Source organism: Sinocyclocheilus grahami, unplaced genomic scaffold (assembly GCF_001515645.1).
Source record: "Sinocyclocheilus grahami isolate Dianchi unplaced genomic scaffold, SAMN03320097.WGS_v1.1 scaffold105.1, whole genome shotgun sequence".
Taxonomy (NCBI): domain Eukaryota; kingdom Metazoa; phylum Chordata; class Actinopteri; order Cypriniformes; family Cyprinidae; genus Sinocyclocheilus; species Sinocyclocheilus grahami.
The window spans coordinates 611230-633256 of NW_015505284.1; the positions used below are offsets into that span (position 1 = coordinate 611230).

Genomic DNA, 22027 nt, shown 5'->3' on the forward strand with positions numbered 1-22027 from the left:
AACTAATAACAAAACAGTAGCTGATTCAGAAGCGCCAGATTGTCATAGCAAAGTCAGAATTACCTCCTCTCCTAGGTTCACGAAATGGTCGTCCATAAAATGCATTGCTGTTCTGTTGTAAGTAATCTTAAAGATTCCTAAATGCATCTACTTTCGTGTTCTGTTGTAAGTAATCTTAAAGATTCCTAAATGCATCTACTTTCGGAAGGCCAAATAAAGTGCTTTTGCTCTCACACTGAAACACACAGCGTCTCCCTGACATGGCTGATCCAACACTAACAGCGGCTACTGAAACCACGCCTTACTTTGCGTGCACATTTGGGCCACATTATGCAAATATTTCCACATAGTGAGGTAGATATGTGGGGGCGTGTTAGAACGAGCCGTTTTAGGGGGGTGTGGCAGAGTCTTAACTTTGATAAAGAATATCTCTTTAGTCTTTGCAACTTCAGGGATCTTATCTATGCACAATCAGCGTGTAACTCTCCAAAGAGAAAGGAAAACTTGAAATCGCATCATATGACCCCTTTAATTAAGCTGGTATGATCAACGTAAGCAAGGAGACTCATGGCTAACTTTGTGAGGTAACTGTTTGCGCTGGTTCACGGATAATTACTGATAAAACAGTTTTTACTAGCGGACAACTACAGTGGATACTATAACATTCGTTAAATTTTGTTGTGTCCTCAAAATGCCTTGAAGACTCAAATGCAGCCAAGTTTGTGATTCCAAATCGCACCCGCGATCATGCGCGTGTGACATGCGGATTTCAATGCGGGAGAGGTGCATCTGATTCCAGTCTACTTTTACACTGCTGCCACGGGTTATTATTCAGGTTAGCGGTTCTAAATACAAATAAATATGCGCTAACAGCACATGACATCGTGAAAATGGGGGGAAATATTAACAGTTAGCGAAACATATACAGAAAAAATATAACTGTTACCGGATTAACCTGGCTGCCTTCTCACTAGACCCTCTGCTTTGCAGCACAGTTAATGATATGCTAAGGATAGGATCCCTTGACGCGATTGGTTATTGAATGTTATGACGTAGCAAAAAAAAGGCTGTTTCAAACAGCGTTTCTGTGACTGCCTTTGGGGAAACTACAGTTTTAAGGAGAAAATACTCAGCAATGGTGTTGATAAATGGATTGCCACATGGTTTGTCTAAAAGTATATTAAAAACACCATATAGACAAATAAACAACATAAAAAACTTGATTTTCACCACAGGTGGACTTTAAATGAAAAAATTGCACAATAAACTACTTTTGAATTTATTGAATTTTGTGCATAACAAAGTGATTAATTGCGAGTAATCGCAATTTTAATCGTTGCCATATGTATATAAAAATGTATATAATTTGGTGATATAACTAAAAAATTTATCAACGATGTAATGTTTCATATCGTTCGGTATCGATAATTATTGACATTATTATAACTTTATTTAAAACAAAAAGTTTAAATTTAACCACTATATTTATAATTAACACAATTTATTGAGACAAACAAATATTTTTTTGTTTTAACGATCAAACAAAATAAAAAATTGTAACAAATATATAATTTCTAATGTTTTATATGCAGATTAAATAGGTCTTTAATGTATAGGTCTAATTAGGGCCTTTCGCACCGCTTTAGTTCCAGAACTAAATGTACAGTACTAAAGTACTGGGACGATTTTGCACGAACTATTTCCCAGTACCATTTAAAGGGTTGCATTCGCACCGAGAGTGTGTACTAAGAAGTGACTTAAGCCGGTCGACAGCGTCGTCATTTGTGCATGGCATTCAACAACAGAAACAATGAATATCAACATTAACAACAGGAGGATGGAGGATGCTGTGATCAGAGCTGTGTTTTTGTTGTGTCTCGCGGGACCTATACATCTCTTGTGTGAGACGTCATATTTGTCCATCTAAAAATGTGCTGGATATGCGTTCTGTGTGAATGGCTTGGTTTCGGTTTTAACCCATTCAAGATCTTCTCCGCATTGAGCATCTATATTTCTCTAATATTTTGAATGCATGACACAGCAGCGGCGCATCTCGTAGGCTAGACTAACAAAACATTGAAATGCAACAACGTTAAAAAGGACTCATTTTTAATGGTTAAATTAAATTGTATAATATAAAAGCATGTCTAATTAATTAAAATCATGAAACTTAAACAATTTAACATCAATTTATTAAAAATTTAAAAAAAATTTTTTTACAAAATATATTTTGTTACCAAATTCAAGTTTTAGCATGTCTAATTATTTGAAAGCATAAAAACAAGTTTCATTTATTCTTACAGTAGCCTAATGATTTTTTTGCTCAGAAATTTTGTTGTGTATTTAAATTTTTTTAGGCATAAACATTCATTTAATCTATCTTTTAAGTAATGAAAATTAAGCACATTTTATTTTTGGGAAAATAAAGGTCATTTAATATTACAATTAAAACATTGAAGAAATAGTGTATAATTATTCCTTAAAAATAAGGTTTTACTAATTTTAGTAGTAGTAGCAGCCTATTACGTATATTCTACTGAACAATAGTAAATTGTCAATGCCTTGAAGTTAAACCGAAATTTTATTTTGACGGGTTGCTGTGAATACCTTTACATTTCTGTGTGTATATGATATGAGGATAGTTTTACTCAAATGAAACCGTCAAATGCTCATGAAGTGACTCTCAGAGCAGTTCTGGAGATGTTGTTCATGTATTTATGTCCTCATTTAGTGAGATGGCAGACACTAAAATCACTGCAAGCGTCACGCGCGCTTCAGTACAAGTAGTAAACAAAACCGCGCGTCTGCACCATTCATTAACACAGAGACACGCAGAATTCATATTTAAATAGTCGTTTTGCGGCTTAATATTTACAAATGCGTGCGCATCGGGGCGGAAGAGCGCGACCATAACGTAGAGACCGAAATAACATGCCGTTGTGTAAATAACATAAGGCTATTTAGTTTGTTTAATAAAAGAACAAGTTATAGACCTGTTCTATCGGAAAGGTAACTTTTAAATTATTTCTGTTGTGATCTGGCGCTATAGAGAAAATATAATTAAATACAATTAACTTGACCTTCAAGGGGGATGGGCCACTGTATATATATTTATATACTGTATATTACGCTGCTGCCACATAGATCTAATATAAACATATGATTTATTTCGTTGTTGTTTACGTTCTCAGACATACCGACTGTTTTTGTAACTTGTGTGTGTTTTTAATATAAACTTGCATGTGTTTGACAGTTTATCCGCAATAAGACATGAAAGAGAACTTAGTTCAGTACTCACTAGGGATGGGCATTTCAAGCAAAAATAATATTTGAAGACTGCTGGGAATTATTAGATTATTATTCGAAAATCGCACCTTTTCCCCACATGCATGCACGCAGGTATATGCTACACACCCATAAACAGAGAGAGAGAGGGAATGAGACCATTCACGCTTTCAATCTTTATGATAACAAACTGTTTAATTAATTAGGGGATAGGCTATCTTAACTCAAGCCATATACACATTGTAACATGGTGAAACATATTATTATAAAAAACATAACCGAATGATGGCACTTGTTAACATAACAGTCGGACAATTAGCATAAATCAACTGCTCATGAGGCTAGGACATTTCCATTTAAAAAAACGGAACCCCTAAAGGGAATAAATACGAGATAGGAGGAAAAAATATATTTCAATACTTTCTCTCGCAGTTATAACATTGGGTAATTATACTGTATATAAATTGCGAGAATCAGGGAGCCGTTATTAATACGCGGGGCATTGAAATCACTTTTGAATGCGCGCTTGCTTTTTACTTTCACTTTCTAGATTCACACATGCTCTGTGTATACTATGGAGCGGCAGTACTTTCTTACCACACATTTTACAAGATTAGCATTTGTTAGTGTTGCTCAGAATTTGCAAATCATTCGCCATCATCCTATCAGTCATCTCTCCTTACTCTGTTCATGGGGTAAGCGAACTTTTATGTACTATAATGTAACAAGCTACCGCTAGAAAGCGGCTAACCATGTGCCTTTCGTGACTTCGTAGAACGCGTTATTCGTTTTACGTCCCTTCCCGAATACAGATTCAGCACACCTCTAACCCAGTCGGGGGTGTTTGTGGTCTGCACAGAACCAAGTTACTGTAACAGTTATATGCCATGCATGTCTACAGTGTGCGTGTAGACAGTGTTATCTTCTGTTGTCTTTTATAGCATTTAGGTGAGTTATTGGCAGCGCCACCCTCTGCTTACATGAACGCGTCCCCCTCATCAACACTGAGAACATGGGGACATTTTTTTAGACAATAATCACACAACCTTGATATTCTATAATGAAATCAACTAATTGAATATTCGAAAATCGTGACCCATCCCTAGTACTCATATGCCCTGTGATAGCCGCTTTCTGTGCACTTGCTTAGGATGTGTGTGCTCAGAAAATCGTATTTTCGGCCCCATTCTGGAAAAGGGGCGGGGAACAGTAGCTAATTTGCATTTAAAGATACATGTATGAAAGCGTGTTTCTGCTTCCACTCAAAATAGACATTTTCAAAATTATATAAATTATCTGTAGGGTATTTTGAGCTGAAACTTCACAGACCCAATCTGGGGACACCTGAGACTTATATTACATATTGTAAAAAGGGGTATAATAGGTCGTCTGTAAGTTATTACTATGTCTGGCTTCTTAAAAATGTTTTGTGTTTGTGTCAGGAACGTACTGTAACTCAGCAAGTGCGTGCTTTGTGGCATCTGATGGTAAAAACCTGCGTCTGTATCAGGCTGTGGTGGATGCCCGCAAACTGCTGGATGAACTCTCTGACCCAGAGACCTCTGTAAGAGTTTTTCAAAGTAGATTTGATACAAAATAATGTCCTTCTGTCAATTAACGTATGGCGATGGTTGCTTTTATGTTTAGAAACTGGTGGGTGAAGTATTCAACATTGTGAGTCAGCAGTCCACTGCCCGACCCGGCTGCATCATAGAGCTGGATGTCATTACTAACCAGGTGGGTCCTGTTTGTGTACACATGCAAGTTTGTGTTTGATTAACATTGTTGCAATTCAAAAAATATATATGTTGTGTGTAATTCCGCATGTACTGTATGTTTGTGTCTTTCAGTGTGGCTCAAACACACAGCTGCTTCACGTATTCCAGGAGGATTTTATTTTAGGTTACAAACCACATGAAGACATTCTAGATTTCAACATTACTAATGTTCCCTCTGGGGAAGGTACAAAAACCTTTTCTTTCCTTTGAAGTATGGTTTAGACAGTTTTTACAGAACATTACACATTTTTTTTGTCTTTGTTTCTAGAGTACCAGCCCCCTTCTTTCTCAGAAAAGTTCTACCTGGTGGTGATCGAGAAGGATGCAAATCGGAACTCAGTGTTACAGATGTGGCATCTTCATCTGCGCTCAGTGCAGGCGTGTGTGGGTGCGTATGATGTTGGTTATTTGTGAAATGATGACAGCTGTCGGCAGACAGCTTATGAGAAGAAATTGTGAGGGGAGTCTCATGAAGGGAAAGCTGATACTTCCTCTAATGACTAATTTCTATCATAAGGAAATGATGCCCTAATTTACCCATTGGGCATCAATAATGTACATCTGCACTGTGTATTGTACTGTCTATATATTTCTGTTGATATCCGTTTCTGTCTGTCTCTGTCTGAGATGAATTTAATATAATTAGTGTCATGATTGATTACTGTTACATTTTACTGGCTTGCTAATCCTTGCAGAAGAGCCAGTAAATGACCACGTGTTCCAGAACCAGCTGACGGTTCCTTTGAGTCAGAACTATGGTGACTCATCTCCTGATACCACTCCAGGTCATAGTCCGCTGCCTCGCTCCTCCTCTTCCGCCAACCTGCAGTCAGCCAGCAAACTCATCCTGAGCTCTAAACTGGTCTACAGTCAGCGGTTAGAACTTCCACCAGGGGTGGAGCTAATCAGAGCCACACCCTCTGCCGGTATGATCATATATTTATACATGCATTGTTACAGACTAGAATTGCCTAGACTAGAAAAGCTATACATGTTAGCTTTTAAAGGGATAATTCACCCAAAAATTAAAATTCTGTCATTAATTACTCACCCTCATGTCGTTCCAAACCCATTCGGAACACAAATTAAGATATTTTTAATGAAATCCAAGAGCTTTCTGATCCTGCATAGACGGCAACGGAACTACCATGTTCAAGGCCCAGAAAGGTAGTAAGGACATCGTTAAAATGGTCCATGTGACCTCAGTGGTTCAACCTTAATTTTATGAAGCTACGAGAATACTTTTTTTGCGCAAAGAAAACTTTATTCAACAATTTCTTCTCTTCTGTGTCAGTCTTCGACACACGTTCACAAGAGTACCATGACGCATGTGTGGTGCTGCTGACACAGGAGTCAGCGTGCTGACGTAGAACCCAGATGTGCTGCACCTTCTTTGCAAGCAGAGGAATGTACACTCAGGCACTGTGATACTCTCGTGAACATATTTTAATAATGTCCTTACTACCTTTCTGGGCCTAGAACGTGCCTAGTCATGGTCTCTGACTTAATGGTCAAATAAAAATGTGTTCTAATCACTGAAGTATTCATAATACTGGATAGTTTTATATTGACAATGAAATATCATCTCATATTTGCCTTGTATGGCATATTAAGTCATTTGTGGGTGTGTGTGGATGGTTTGTGTTCTGCTGTAAATGCATCATGTGCTTGTGTAGGTGATAAAAATATTGGGTGTTCTTTTCAAAGGTCACTTGAGCTCCTCATCTATCTACCCTGTGTGTTTGGCTCCATACTTGATTGTGACCACCTGTTCTGATGGACGCGTGAGGTTCTGGCACTGTAGGGTGGACATGGACTTATCAGCACCACACCCTGAAGAGACATGTTCATATCGGTGGGAGCACTGGAGACTCTTGAAAGAGGAAGAGGACAGCGACAGCTCTGTGAGTGTTGCGGGTCGACCCGTTGCGGTCAGCTGCTCCTACACTGGAAGACTTGCTGTGTCGTTCAAACAGATGTCGCCTGAGAACGAAGGTGGCATGCTTCAGGACTTCTCCATGCTTGTATCGATCTACGAGTGTGAGTCGACGGGTGGCTCAGAGTGGGTCCTGGAACAGACGATTCACCTTGACGATTTTAGCAAACCTGCGAAGACGCTACATCCGCGTGTTAGTGTTGATAGCAATTTGGTTGTCTATAGCAAGTCAGATTTGTTTGTAACCAAAGACAGCCCCAATATCAAACACTTTGTGCACCTAGACTGGCTGTCTAAAGAAGATGGGTCGCACATCCTGACGGTCGGGGTTGGATCCAACATTCTTATGTATGGACGCATCTCAGGGGTTGTCACAGAGCAGACAGGAGTGAAGGATGGCATGGCAGTCACCCTGCCTCTAGGGGGCAGTATAAAGCAGGGAATTCGCTCTCGTTGGGTACTGCTTAGGTCCGTAAACCTCGTCTCTTCCGTGGACGGTACCCCATCCCTGCCAGTGTCCCTATCCTGGGTGCGTGATGGCATCCTGGTGGTGGGCATGGATTGTGAGATGCATGTTTATGCACAGTGGAGGCAGGATGAAAAACCGGGCGACTCTGACGACAACAGCATCTCATCCCCAGAAGGCGTTGGAGGTCACACAATGTCCATTTCAAATGAGGGCAGAGCGCGATCTAAGAGTGTCTATGAGGGCAGTGCGGGAATTGATGATGCATTCCGCCCCCCTGCAGTGATTCAAGATGGTGGTTTGTTTGAGGCGGCCCATTCATTGTCGCCCACTCTTCCGCAGTACCATCCAACACAGCTTCTAGAGCTTATGGACCTTGGAAGGGTACGTCGTGCCAAGGCCATTTTGGCACACCTGGTCAAGTGCATTGCTGGAGAAGTTGCAGTGGTGAGGGACGTAGAAGCAGGTGAGGGTGGCGCCAGGAGGCACCTATCCCGAACCATCAGCGTGACGGGTAGCACGGCAAAAGACATTATCGTTGCTGGCCGAGATGGTGGGCGAGATTACACCGAAATCAATTCCATACCTCCACTTCCACTATACGCCCTGCTGTCTGCGGACCAGGACACCTCTTACAAGACGGGAGAGGAAGTGGGAAAAGCTGGAAAAGGGGCAGAACGTGAAACACAGAAACAACCAGAGGATCAGTACGCTGATCTGTTTCAGGTGCAGGCTGTCACCACCGACGATTTTGTGAGTTTTGCTGCAGAGAAACCAGAGAAGAAGTCTCGTGTGATTAACCTATCACAGTACGGCCCCACGTACTTTGGCCCTGAACACGCACAGGTGCTGTCTTCACATCTTATGCACTCCAGCCTGCCAGGTCTCACACGCCTTGAGCAGATGTTCCTTGTGGCTCTTGCCGATACTGTGGCGACCACTAGTGCAGAAGTAGCAGGACCCACAGATAAACAGTACACTGGTGAGTTTACTTCTCATGCAGACTTTAAAACCGAAGTGTGTAATTTCTGCACCACTAGTGTCACCAAACGGAATTGCAAAAATGACTGTTTACAGGTTTCCCAAACACTCCCCCCATTTCTCATTGCTCAAAAAAATAGATACGGCCTCAAAGTCATTGGGCCATTGAGCCAATTAGTTTTTTTCTGGATGCTCAATTGTGCCAAAATCGTTCTGTAAAAATCTTCCTTAATAAAATGTAATCAATAATTAAAAGCTTATTTGTTAAAATAATGAAAGAAAACATTTTATTTAACTTTTTTTAGTATTTTAAACAAGTTCAAAATGCCTTTTATTATCTTTAGTACATTATCAACAGCTCACCGTTCGACATACTGTCACAGACATAGTCACATGATCAAAATGAATAGAGGGAAAGGGCACAGAACAAAAAAAGACAAAGAGAAAAGGAATGATGCATTAAAATAAAGTGAACAAACAGAGATTGGTAAGCTTAACCTATCTTTTTCACTGTTAAGTCATTTAACATTTAACGTTGTTGCTTGAGAGGGCAAAGTGGTTAACCATAATATCAGTTATTTTCCGATTATCTCTCATATAATTATCACTCACAAAATAAAATTGTTGCGGGATGTTTGTAAAAGGGGCATTCTGTTTACTTTCGAGAGAAACTGATGAGATTGCTTGCAGAGATGCAAACTATACCTTTCGCCGAAAATCGTCGTTTTGAATTCTAAATAGTTGCTACTTCATACATCAGTACAAAAAAAGTGCCGATTTTTTATGTTTTTAATTTTTATACAACCAAAAGCAAAACACGTTAAAAGGACTACATTAGGGAGTGGAAACCGCAAATGAGCCAGTGAGTGATCCTCTGGTGCAATCTACTGGTTATAGTGGGAATGACATGTCATTTTATTTCTTAAAAGTGGTTCTAACAGGTGGCAGAAATCTTCCACTAAAGCATTGCACATGTTCCATGCTTTATCTCTATGAATAAAAAAAATAAACGAAGTAAAAAAAAAATCTTATTTAAACTGAATTTTACATAGGCCTATATTGTTCCCATTTTATATAAAATGTCCAAAATTTTAATAACTTTGAGACAAATAAATACAAAATACTATAAAAAAAAAAATGTTTTTTAAAAAAGAGTATGGGGGGGGGGCAACACTGATCTTGCATACCCCTCAGCAAATCTGCAGTTGCACACCTGAATATACATGAGTATCTTGTGAGCGTGATACACTTCTTGTGTTGGCTAACTGTCTAGGATGTCATTGGTGTTAACTGAGTACATGAAAAGAGAACAATAATAAAACGTTTTTTGTTATAACCTTGGTATTATTATTTATTGTCAACATTAAACATATCAGGCTTTATCCATGTTACCTGTAGCTCACATCTTTTTTTATTTAGTCTCTTTAGTACTAAACTTTAACACGGTGTTCCAATGCTTGCTAGAGCCAAAATGCAAGGAGAAAGGTTCAGGGACAGTAGGATAAATCATACAGCATGCAAGTGTATATACTGTAGTTCTAATTCACCTAACATTATATTGCTGATGTACTTCAAAGTTCAATCCTCAATTTCCCAGTAGAGGAAGTTTTTAATTAGTCTCTGAGTTTTGATGTGCTGTGAAATGTTTAATTGGATCAGGTGTGATCAGAGTCATCAGTAGGTGATGCAGATTGTGGTCTGGAATGTGTTAAGGATTCGGTGTGCTCTAAACATCAGCACTCTTTGATAACAGAGCCATATGTCTGAGAGTTATGAGCATGCTTTTCGAAACCTGCTAGGGTTTATGGTGTAGTAAATATGTGTTTCTGCAGGTGGAGAGGCTCTAGATGAGTGTGGTCTACGTTACCTGCTGGCCATGAGGTTGCATACCTGTCTGCTTACATCCCTGCCCCCACTCTACAGGATGCAGCTACTTCATCAGGGTAACACACACTCACTTGCATGCACATATACACACATCACCATATTCATACTCTGTGGTAAGTGGTTCCCTCAGATAAGGTGGTGCTAAAGCTTTTCCAACACCAGTAAAGGAATCCGGACCCAGCATTGAAGATGGATGTGGAGCAAATAACCTTTTTGAACTCTGTTTTGAATATTTATGAACATATGGATATAAGACTTTGGTTTGGTGTATTCTTGTAATTATTTTTTTTTTAAGGTTTGTTGTGAAAAATATTTATTTAGAAAGGAAAAAAAAAAAAAGTGACTATTGGGATAACAAACACCTGAATGTGATACAATTTAAAAGTAAAATGCAAATTGTTCTTACTCTATATTATTCTAACTTTGCTATATTGTTTGGGCATTACAAACTGTAGTTTGGGATATTTTGATTTGATGTTTAGAAATCACTCTGTGAAGAATGAAATGGTTACAGTGTGAGATTGTCTAATATGTTAAATATTTATTTCATCTCACATGTTAAAACGTTTATGTTGACAGCCCTAAAAACACAACTTGGGGTTTATTGTTGTCAAACAGGTTTCAATTCTGAAGTTTGTGTGTGTATGTGTTTATTGCTGACATTTAAATGTGTGTGTGTGTGCGCGCGCGTGCTTGTGCTACATTGTGGGGACCAAATGTTTCTCCCCTTGCAGGAAAAAAATAGTAAATTATGTTTATCTGAAAGTGTGACAATGCAAACAGGTTTCCTGTAAGGGGTAGGTTTAGGGTTAGGGAATAGAAAATATAATTTGGTCAGTATAAAAGTAAAAGAAGTCCATGGAAAATCCCCACAATTCATAGAAACCTAACGTACGTGTGTGTGTGTGTGTGTTAATTTTCTTGCTTGCTTGCCCTGAGTGCTGCATTCATTTGTTGTTATAAAGGAGGGAAAGCCTCGTGTATATTTCTAGTCTTGGTGTGAATCGGCCTTTATGCTGTGTTTATGTGTGCAGGTGTGTCCACATGTCACTTTGCATGGGTGTTCCATTCAGAAGCTGAGGAGGAGATGCTGAACATGATTCCTGCCATGCAGAGAGGAGATCCGCAGTGGTCTGAACTCAGGGCGGTGGGTGTCGGCTGGTGGATCAGAAACATTAACACACTGAGGCGGATGGTGGAGAAGGTGAGGCCACTCGAACATACTTGCACACATAGCATGATTTACACAAACTATGATTGTGGATCAATATTCCTATAGAAACCAGTGCTTCCCAATCCTGTTTCTGGAGGCCCCCCAACCATACACATTTTGTGTATCTCTCTCTCTGTCCTTTTTATATAATTAGTTTTTTTTTTAATGTACAAATAGGTTAGTTACCACTGCTATTAACCAGTAGTGCTCATAAAATCGTAGGAATATTATTGGCTAATAGAAATTTTCCAGAAGCAACAAAGGAAGATTCAGGAACATTTTCCTGAAGGAGAATTTCATTAACCACTATTTAAATATTTTGATTCCGGCCTTCAAAATATTCAAAGTCTGGTGATCTTTTTCATTTTCTGTTTCACTTTCACTCTCCATTAAATTAGATTAATTTATAATTCATTACAATTTTACTTATGTGCAGTTCAGTTAGTTTCAGTTAAGTTTAGTTTAAATTGTATTCAGTTTCTAATCAGTTCAGTGTCTGCTCCATCTTAAGTTTAGCTTCAGTTCACTTTAATTGATTTAATTTCAGTTCACTTGACATTTCAGTTCACTTTAATTCAGTTTTGCTCTTTGCATTTCTTTACATTTTCATTTCAGTTGAAATTTCATAAAATTTTAGTTCATTTTAGTTGTTTATTATTATTATTATATAAGATTTTTTATTCAGTTAATTTTAGATCCTTTCGTTCACATCAAGGACAATAACAAGAATATAATTTAAAAAAATCATTCTGAGCTATAACAATAACAACCCAGAATGATTGCTGGAATCACTTTCAGATAAATTTTATCTAGCGGATCAATGCTAAAAACACTGACAACCAATCACAGTCCATCCTGCTTTAAAAAGCTTGAAACCTTATCTTCCATTGGTGTAGACGCTAATATAATTACCGTTTTCTTTATAGTTATCGTTCTTGGTGTAATCAGGTATTTTGAGTACTATGCCAGTGGTGATATTATAGTTCACAAATGAAAACTAAATCTCTGCTTCTTTTTTTGCATTAGGTAGCCAAAGCAGCATTTCAGAGGCATAATGATCCACTGGATGCGGCTCTCTTCTATCTGGCCATGAAGAAGAAGGCTGTTCTCTGGGGTCTCTTTAGGTGCTTTAAACTTACTGACTCTTATTCATGGATACAGTGTTACCTTCACCTAGCTGCATCTCCTATGCAGTGTGCTGTTCCCTTGATGCTGTGTTGCTGTGGGCTCTTAAAATTTCCATCTGTTTATTTATGTATTGATTTCTGTGTAGGTCTCAACATGATGAGAAGATGACCCAGTTTTTCAGCCATAACTTCAGTGAGGACCGCTGGAGGAAGGCGGCTTTAAAGAACGCCTTCTCTCTCCTGGGCAAACAGCGCTTTGAGCAGTCGGCTGCATTTTTCCTGCTCGCTGGCTCCCTGAAAGATGCCATTGAGGTCTGCGCTGTCCTATTTTAACTCTGCTGAAATTCATTTCCAGGAGAATAGAGAAAGTGTGTGTTGTCGATCTCTTAGATTTGGAGTCTGCTTAGTTTGGTTAGGTTTGGTTGTGACGTCATAAAGCGTGTGGTCGTCTGTGAAAAGTGGAGTGTGATATAACAGCCCTGAGCGGTTCAGTTTAGTCAAAACATCACAGATAAACTCCCCTGATGGACATATGACAGCTTTAGTTTACCTTGGGCTGGATGTATGACAGCACACAGTCAAAACACAGTGATAACACCACCCGTGAGAGATTACGACAATATAGGTTGTTAAAATGAGATGTGTGCAGCTATATTAGGAAAACAAATTAGCTTTGCTTCTGTTGTAGTCTATTTATTTTTATTTTAAAAATCGACAAATGAAAAGTCAGATATAATTGTGATATTTTACCCCAAAATTCAAAAGAAAATAAGGGGGAAATATATTTTGCAAGAAAATTAAGCCTATTATCAATTTTTAAAAAGTAAAATGTATAATTATTCATGTTTCATGTTTTCCTATTAAATACTAGAATACTAGTATGTAATGTGTCCAAACCTTTTATATTTGTGTTTTTGAATAACTGTAATTATTTTCAATGTTTATTATAATTTTATGGTATTTCTTGTTAGATTCCCACCTATACAGTGGTGTTTTAAAGTAGAAAAATACTTTATAGTATTTTTCCCCATTATGGTAAGGAGAGTTTTGGGTTAAAAGATGCCTAATTGTGATTAGGGCTGGGCGATATGGCCAAAAAATTATCAGGATAAAATTTTCCATATTAGTCGATATCGATAATTATCACAATACATTTAAAATTTTAGTTTCTTTCAAGTTTACAGGCTGTAAACTGTATCGTTGCACACAGTGTTTCTCCTGTTTGTCAGCGCTGTTTCATCTGGCTAGTTTATAGTTAAGAAAACGATATCGCAATCATTATCGTAAATAATTATCGTTGTCGTTTTATCGCCCAGCCCTAATTGTGATTAATGTAATTTTGCAATGCAATAAAGTGAAAATAAACTTGATATGATTGGTATATGTTCTTGATAAGGTCTGTCTCTCTGATAGGTTTGTCTGGAGAAAATGGAGGACATCCAGCTTGCGATGATTGTCGCTCGTCTTTACGAGGCTGATTACGAGAGTTCCTCCACCTGCCAGGCTATCCTGTACGAGAAGGTTCTCGGCTGCAACAGAGATGGAAGCGGGTTCTCCTGTACCAAACTGCACCCTGACCCGTTTCTGAGGAGCATTGCATACTGGATCATGAAGGACTACACCAGAGCCCTGGACACACTGCTGGAGCAGATTTACAAAGAGGATGATAAGAACCCTGGTAAAGAGTCACTTCGTTACAGCAGCTGATTGACTGCTTTAATAAAACGGCATTATGATAAATACTTAAAATGTTAATAATAATAATCGCAACATGCACCACTTAGGAAAGACAACTAGTAATGTAACACCTATCAACTACTGAGTAAATTTGTAACTAAATATTTTAATAACAGTGTTTGATACAGAACGTTTCTTTTTTTTTTCTTTTTCAGATGTTCTGGTGAAATCGTGTAATCCTGTCGTCTTTAGTTTCTATAACTACTTGCGAGCACACCCTCTGATTATTCGACGGCATTTTGCCAAGCCCGAAGCATCTGGGTTTGCAGTTGGTCTAACATCAGAATGTAATAGCGCAGACGAAATAAACCTTATAGAGCGGAAACTCTTCTTCACCACTGCTAACGCTCACTTTAAGGTGGGCTGCCCACTCCTGGCCCTTGAGGTCTTATCTAAAATCCCTAAAGTCACTAAGAAAGCGTCTTCTCTGAGTAAGGGCTCTTCTGTGGCTAATGTCAGTGGTGCCCAGCCACAGGAGAACGGAGGAAAGGCTTCAGATCTCAACTGGGGAGCTCTTGCCGTCCCCAGTCAGGCCTGGGGAGCAGACTCCTCCACTGGACTGGACTGGAGTCAACCGATGGTTAAAATGGAAGATGAAGGTCTTCAGATGGACTGGGGTTTTGATAAGGAAGAAGATGAGGATGAAGAGGGTGGGCTGACCATGAAGAAGCCGGAGGTGGAGGATGAGGAGGCTAAAAAGCCATCCAAATTGGCAGCCCTGCAGCGTGAAGACTCAACGTGCGAGTCTGAGGTGGACGTGATCGCCGAACAGCTGAAGTTCCGAGCCTGTTTGAAGATCCTCATGACGGAGCTGCGGACGCTGGCAACAGGATATGAGGTGGATGGTGGCAAACTGCGATTTCAGCTCTACAACTGGCTGGAGAAAGAAATCGAGGCCATGCACCACATCTGCAACTATAAGGTTGGTGCTCACCATCTCATTGCAAGATTTCAATCTCAGATTGAGCCTTGATTGGGATTTTGATAAACCAAAAAATAATTTTTCAGAGGAGAACCACTATATCCCATGAGATGGTGTTTAGCATGATGATCTCGATATTGTTTAGCATTTTGACAGTGATCAATGTTTAGTGTATCTTAATATTACAAATATGCAAGAAATGAAAAGTCACATCGTATATTAATAATGAATAATGATTCATCTAAATATCACAACTGGACCTTCCAGTGAAAACAACTCTGATGACGAATGCAGGACTTCTCCAATCATTTGGTCCACTTATACATACACAAAGATAGAACCAAGTCCATGCTTTACATTTTATTTTTATTTTTGTGATAATTTGTTACACTCTGAGATACATTATAATACAAAAGAAAAGATCTGTTGCTACTCCAGTTTCATTGTTTTTTTATTTATTTATTTATTTTTATTATTATTATTTCAAAGGAACAGCAATTGAAGCCGATACAACTTTCATTAAATGAACATAAGGAATAATATGTAGTTAATTTATATGCAAAGTATCAATATATAGTAATAAACAACAATATGTAACTACACGCATTATTACTAAAGCATTTAAAGAATGTTAAATACCATACAGAGAAGTCTGTGAATGATGAATTATGTTATGAGTGATTGATTTAAATGGACAGTTCAAAAGAACTGAATCATTAGAATAAATTGAACTGCTGAAGTTTAACACCGAGACGCAATTGAAATCTGCTAGGAAGAGCGAAGTTAGTGTACCGAAAGTCTAGGAAGCTGAATTGCTTAGAAGTACATTAAAATTATTGCAAAATCCATGATGTTGATTAATTGTAAATTTCTTAATAAACATTCAATATATTGGTCATCCCTGGTCTGTTTTGGATATTTTGATATGTCAGTTTGAAGGAAAAGCGGCTGCAGGTCAGCTGGAGAAGTGGGGTGAAGATGGATCTCTGGACCTGGAAGACTCACAAATCCGGGGTGAAGCAGGTGCGTATGAACGTCATCAGATGGAGCGACGTCGTCTGCAGGCCAAGCAGCTGCATGCAGAGAGGAGGAAAGCCTGGCTGAGAGAGAATCAGGCTCTCCTCAGAGTCTTCCTCAGTTACTGCAGTCTACACGGAGCCAAGGGTGGAGGAGTGACGTCTGTCAGGATGGAGCTACTCTTCCTGCTGCAGGAATCGCAGCAAGTGAGTCCTCACATGATGGTTCAAAATGTTGATTGATTTATATTGTGTTTGGTTGGTTGAGTGTGTCCTCATGTTATTTGTTGGTTGGGTGTCCTCAGGAAATGACAGTGAAGCAGCTTCAGTCGCCACTCCCCCTCCCCACCACTCTGCCCCTGCTGTCAGCCAGCATCGCCCCCACCAAGACTGTCATCGCCAACCCTGTCCTGCATCTCAGAAACCACATACATGATATCCTCTACACCATTGTCCAGATGGAGGCTCCACCACACCCAGACATACTGGACGACCAGGTGAGAGACACGCAAACAGACTCCCTCACAAATAGAAAGATTGTATAAAGACTCCGGGTGTGTATGCTTCTGCTAATATGTGCATGTGTATTTCAGGTGAATGCTTTACACACACTCGCTGCTTCTCTATCGGCCTGTATATACCAGTCGCTGTGTGACAGCCACAGCTACAGGTACAAACATCCCCCAACTGATAAATTACACTGATCTTAAAATGCTTCTAAAGATGTTGTAGCTGCTTAGATTGTCTGACTATTCTGAATGGCATACCATTCTTGTAACTCTTACACACAGTCACTGACTTATGCCCTCCTGCTTGTGTGTGTGTGTGTGTGTTCAGCAGTCAATCGGAGGCCAATCAGTTCACAGGAATGGTGTATCAGGGGCTGTTACTGAGCGACAGGCGTAGACTTCGCACTGAGAGCATCGAGGAACATGCAACACCCACCTCTGCCCCTGCACAGTGGCCAGGTAACACACATCAGATTTGACTCCACAGAACACATGCAGAGATATAGCACATTCAGACTCATCCTCGTCTGTAATGACTTATTCTGTATAGAGAGGAAAGTGACATCTGACTATTACCCTATTTGCCTATTTGGTCCATTTATTAATAAAGTCCCTGGTTGTCAGACTGATGGTGAAAAACAATATTAACCAATAATCTCAATGCAAACTCTCAATTAGATCTGATTGCATGCGTGTAGACAATGCTTATCTTATGATTTTTTTTTTTTAAACCACCAATATTCTTTTTTACATTATGGAAGTTAATAATAGATGGAGTGATTGAATGTATGGATAAGTAGATGGATGGATGGACAGATAGATAAACATATAGATAAAAGAATGATTGGGTGCATTGACAGACGAATGGATGAATGGATGGTCAGATAGATAACAGAATGAATGAATGGATGGATGGATGGATAAAAGAATGATTGGGTGCGTTGTCAGACGAATAGATGAATGGATGGTCAGATAGATAACAATGAATGGATGGATGGATGGATAAAAGAATGATTGGGTGCGTTGTCAGATGAATGGATGGTCAGATAGATGACACAGAATAGATGGGTAGATGGATGGACTAATGAATGGATGGATGGACACACGTAAATGGAAGAGAGATTGGATGGATGAACGGGAAAATATGGAGTGGATGGATGGATGGATGGATGGATGGACAAATGGGTGGAGAAACTGATGGATGAGAGAATGAATGGATAGAAGATATGTTGGATTGTTGAATGGATGGAGAAGACTGATAGTGGAGAAAATTTATTTATAGAAGATATGATTGGATATGTGGATAGATGGATTGACGGAGGAATGGATGTATAGAAGAATCCAAGAACCAGTGGATACAGGATATATGGCTGGATAGGTGGAAAGATTTTTTTTTTTCCTTTTATCTATCACTGGCTCATTGTGTATGTTTTCTTCCTCTCACAGGTGTGTCTTCTCTGATCAGTCTGCTGGCGTGTGCTCAGGGTGATGATCACATTCGTCTGAATGTCATGTTGTGTGAGGCAGTGGTGGCTGTTTATCTCAGTCTGCTGATTCACGGTCTTGGCACACACTCTGGAAACGAGCTCTTCCGGCTAGCCGCTCATCCCCTCAACAACCGCATGTGGGCCGCTGTGTTTGGGGGAGGAGCCAAACTTATTGTCAAACCCAAGCGGCCACCTGAAATCACTCCAGGTAAGTCTTCTGCTGCCTTCTGTTTGTTGATGTGGCGTCCTGTTAAATCTGTAAAGAAAGTCATAATATGTACTTAACACGCAGCCTTTGTCAGAAGTTCAGTAACATTTTAAAATATATGTAAGTTAGAGTTTTACAGATTTTAAGTTTAGTCAAGTGCTGTGTCTGTAACAGTGTCTGGGTCCTGCAGTACATAATCAGATTTCCTCCCGTTAGCTGCTCTCAAGGCAGCAGGGTCCGAGGGGTCAGAGGGTGTAAAGGTCAGAGATTCTGACCCACCGACCCTGACGGTCATTCAAGAACCGCCTCAGACTGAAGCTGCTAACCATAGTAACATGACTGTGGAAACAGCACAGCCGGAGAGCTGTGAGTAAAGGCTCAGAGGCACTTCCTCCACACAGGAACAGGAAATGAGATAGGAATGATGGACTTCCAGTGTTGTATCAATTAGCACATAAGTCCAGTGATTAGATATATCGGTAACACTTACAATTGCAAAATTTACTAAATTTTAAATTACAACAAATTATAAAATATTACCATATATATTTCAATAAAGTTTCATTTGTTAACTACTTTAGTTAACATGAACTAACAATGAAAACGGCTTCTAAAGCATTTATTAATCTTAGTTAATTTCAACATTTACTAATACAGTTTCCGCTACATTCATTCTACATTTTTTAGATGGATAGATAGATAGATAGATAGATAGATAGATAGATAGATAGATAGATAGATAGATAGATAGATAGATAGATCAGCCACTAAATTTTAAATTACAACAAATTATAAAATATTACCATATATATTTCAATAAAGTTTCATTTGTTAACTACTTTAGTTAACATGAACTAACAATGAAAACGGCTTCTAAAGCATTTATTAATCTTAGTTAATTTCAACATTTACTAATACAGTTTCCGCTACATTCATTCTACATTTTTTAGATGGATAGATAGATAGATAGATAGATAGATAGATAGATAGATAGATAGATAGATAGATAGATAGATAGATAGATCAGCCCTGAGAGAACTGTATAGCTACGGGTACACTTGACAACTATACACGATACAACGAGCTATCTGTCTGTCAACACCGGACGTGACAGAGTTACAAGACATCTGTAAGCATTGTTAAAAATATATCTAATAGATATATATATATATATATATATATATATATATGAGTATCGAGATATTTCATGTTATAGATAACACATATTTCGAATAACAACGAGCTATCTGTCTGTCAACACCGGACGTGACAGAGTTACAAGACATCTGTAAGCATTGTTAAAAATATATCTAATAGATATATATATATATATATATATATATATATATGAGTATCGAGATATTTCATGTTATAGTTAACACGTATTTCGAATAAAAAGGGAAAAATAAATAAAACCTAAGCCTATATCAGTTATACTTATGGATACTTGTATATAGGCTATATATGGCTGCTGTGTGTCATGACAAGCATGACGGGCACCCCCGCTTTCCGTCTGCCCAACCCCGCCGCACCCACCGCCTTTACTCGTGCCCCCTCAAAAAAAATTAGTACATGACACCCCTGGATAAGACTACATCATTTGGAACTGTAAAGGGTCTACTTTTATTTGTGTGCACTCACAATATCAACAAAATGTGCTTTTGTAAAATAAAGAAAACAAACAGGGTGCACTTTTGCCGTCTCGTTCTCTGTGAACAGAAGCGCTTCACAAAAATGAACCGAAACTCAGTGAATACTTGCCTCACAGTCTAAAGAAAGTTTTTAATTACTACTTTAAAATGAAATAATTCCAATCGAAAACAAAAACGCTTTCATAATTTTTTGTTAAAAATGATGTAGGAAAAGTAATAGATGAATTTTTGACAAGTGCACCTCAAAAATCTACATCATAACAGGAGTTCTGACCTTTGTCAAAAAACAGTCTTCTTTGTTGCCTTTTTCTCGATCACACTTTAGAAATCATCAGAAATGATATATCAATTGAAAACTTTAAATCTCAAAATTCATCCTTTGAAACCCATTTTAAAATCAAACATTGCATTACCATGAAAATGGTACATTAATTTCATGTTACAAAATGTTTTCGTTCATGAATTATAAAAATGTAAGTTTGGATCGTGCACTTTCACGTCTATGTTCAAAAATGTGAGTGACAGTTATGGGGTTAAAATCAAAAATTGTATCATTGTATCATTTAACATATCTGAGCTAAGATGACCTACCAATAAACAGTTGTATTTTTATTATCTAAAATTAACTAACAATAAACCTTATTAGTGTGACCCATGTATTCTAGATGGCAGGACGTGCGTGTCATTGCCTGTTCATGTGTGGAGAGGTGCTGCGTGCGTTTGCGGTGACGTTTGTTCTTTTTTTATGTTACATTTCATTATTTGTTACTTTATCTGTCTGTGTTTTCATCTAGCCTTTTTGTGTTTGTGGGCATATTTTACTTTTGTGTCTCATTTTCATCTCATCATCTCGTGTGTGTGTGTGTGTGACCATCACAGCCAATTTGGAGTCAAACAGGCAGACAGAGCTCCAGTCTGAGAATACACCAGGTACACACACTCCCTTTACTCGCCTCTCTGTTCAGCATTTTAGCCTGTTTTAAAAACTAGTCTAGATGTAGGTGCATGTCTGTGTGTGTTTGTCTTTGTGTGTGTGCGAGAGAGAGAGAGAGAGACGACCTCCCCGCTGCGTGTAGAGATGTGGTGCGTGCCTCAGGCTCAGGTGCACATCAGCTGTCGTAAGGTCAACATGCAGAGAGTTTGTTCTGTTTTCTTTCTGTCTGAATTGATGAGACCTTTGTAGTGGAACCAGTTTGATTATGCTTATTTTTTTTAAAGGCATATTGTAGAAAACAGTAGCATTACATGACGTTGTTTATAAGCTGTTTACTGATTTTTTTTTTTCTGTGGTTGAAACATTGATTAAATGATTACATGAGATGATATATTTTAATAAGCTGTACTATTTACTTCAGCTTTCCTTCTGATGTTAATTAATGCTAATTTTATGCTATATATAGAAGATTGTTTCTTGTGCACTCCATGCTACCGCTTGAACTGAGGCAGGTACAGCAATCTGCCATGTCAAACTGGCATTTCCGATTTTAAGTTTTTCATCTAATATTTATATTTTATTTCATTTTTTATTTCAATTACCCAAGTCCTTTTTAACAGGGAAATGTTGTAAAGCCTTGAATATTACCCCATTAATTGTCTGTAAATCCAAAATCTAGTGTTTCCAAATTGGAAAGTGCTTCTGGTGTCACATAAAAGCACCAGATTTATAAAACAGTGTAAAATAACCCAGTGATTAAGATTTTGTTTTCATATTTCTCGGCTTTTGGCATTTCGTCAAGGTGTTGTCTGGCAGCACTCAAAGAGATTTTACTTTGATCAACAAAGTAAATTCATCTGTCGCCCCCCCCCACCAACCCCACTCTCCT

At 38.5% G+C, this 22027-nt stretch overlaps 1 protein-coding gene across 1 annotated transcript in view; it reads left to right on the forward strand.

Moving 5' to 3' along the window:
* Window positions 1-22027, forward strand: part of dmxl2 (Dmx-like 2) — an 85768-nt gene that overhangs the window by 48193 nt on the left and 15548 nt on the right. The window contains exons 13-29 of the mRNA XM_016276662.1: window positions 4719-4849; window positions 4933-5022; window positions 5136-5247; window positions 5332-5451; window positions 5759-5989; window positions 6771-8447; window positions 10279-10389; window positions 11368-11537; window positions 12573-12670; window positions 12820-12985; window positions 14087-14351; window positions 14566-15332; window positions 16265-16555; window positions 16654-16845; window positions 16942-17018; window positions 17186-17316; window positions 18304-18552. Of these exons, the coding sequence (XP_016132148.1) occupies window positions 4719-4849; window positions 4933-5022; window positions 5136-5247; window positions 5332-5451; window positions 5759-5989; window positions 6771-8447; window positions 10279-10389; window positions 11368-11537; window positions 12573-12670; window positions 12820-12985; window positions 14087-14351; window positions 14566-15332; window positions 16265-16555; window positions 16654-16845; window positions 16942-17018; window positions 17186-17316; window positions 18304-18552 (4878 nt within the window). The remainder of the gene's footprint in view (window positions 1-4718; window positions 4850-4932; window positions 5023-5135; window positions 5248-5331; window positions 5452-5758; window positions 5990-6770; window positions 8448-10278; window positions 10390-11367; window positions 11538-12572; window positions 12671-12819; window positions 12986-14086; window positions 14352-14565; window positions 15333-16264; window positions 16556-16653; window positions 16846-16941; window positions 17019-17185; window positions 17317-18303; window positions 18553-22027) is intronic.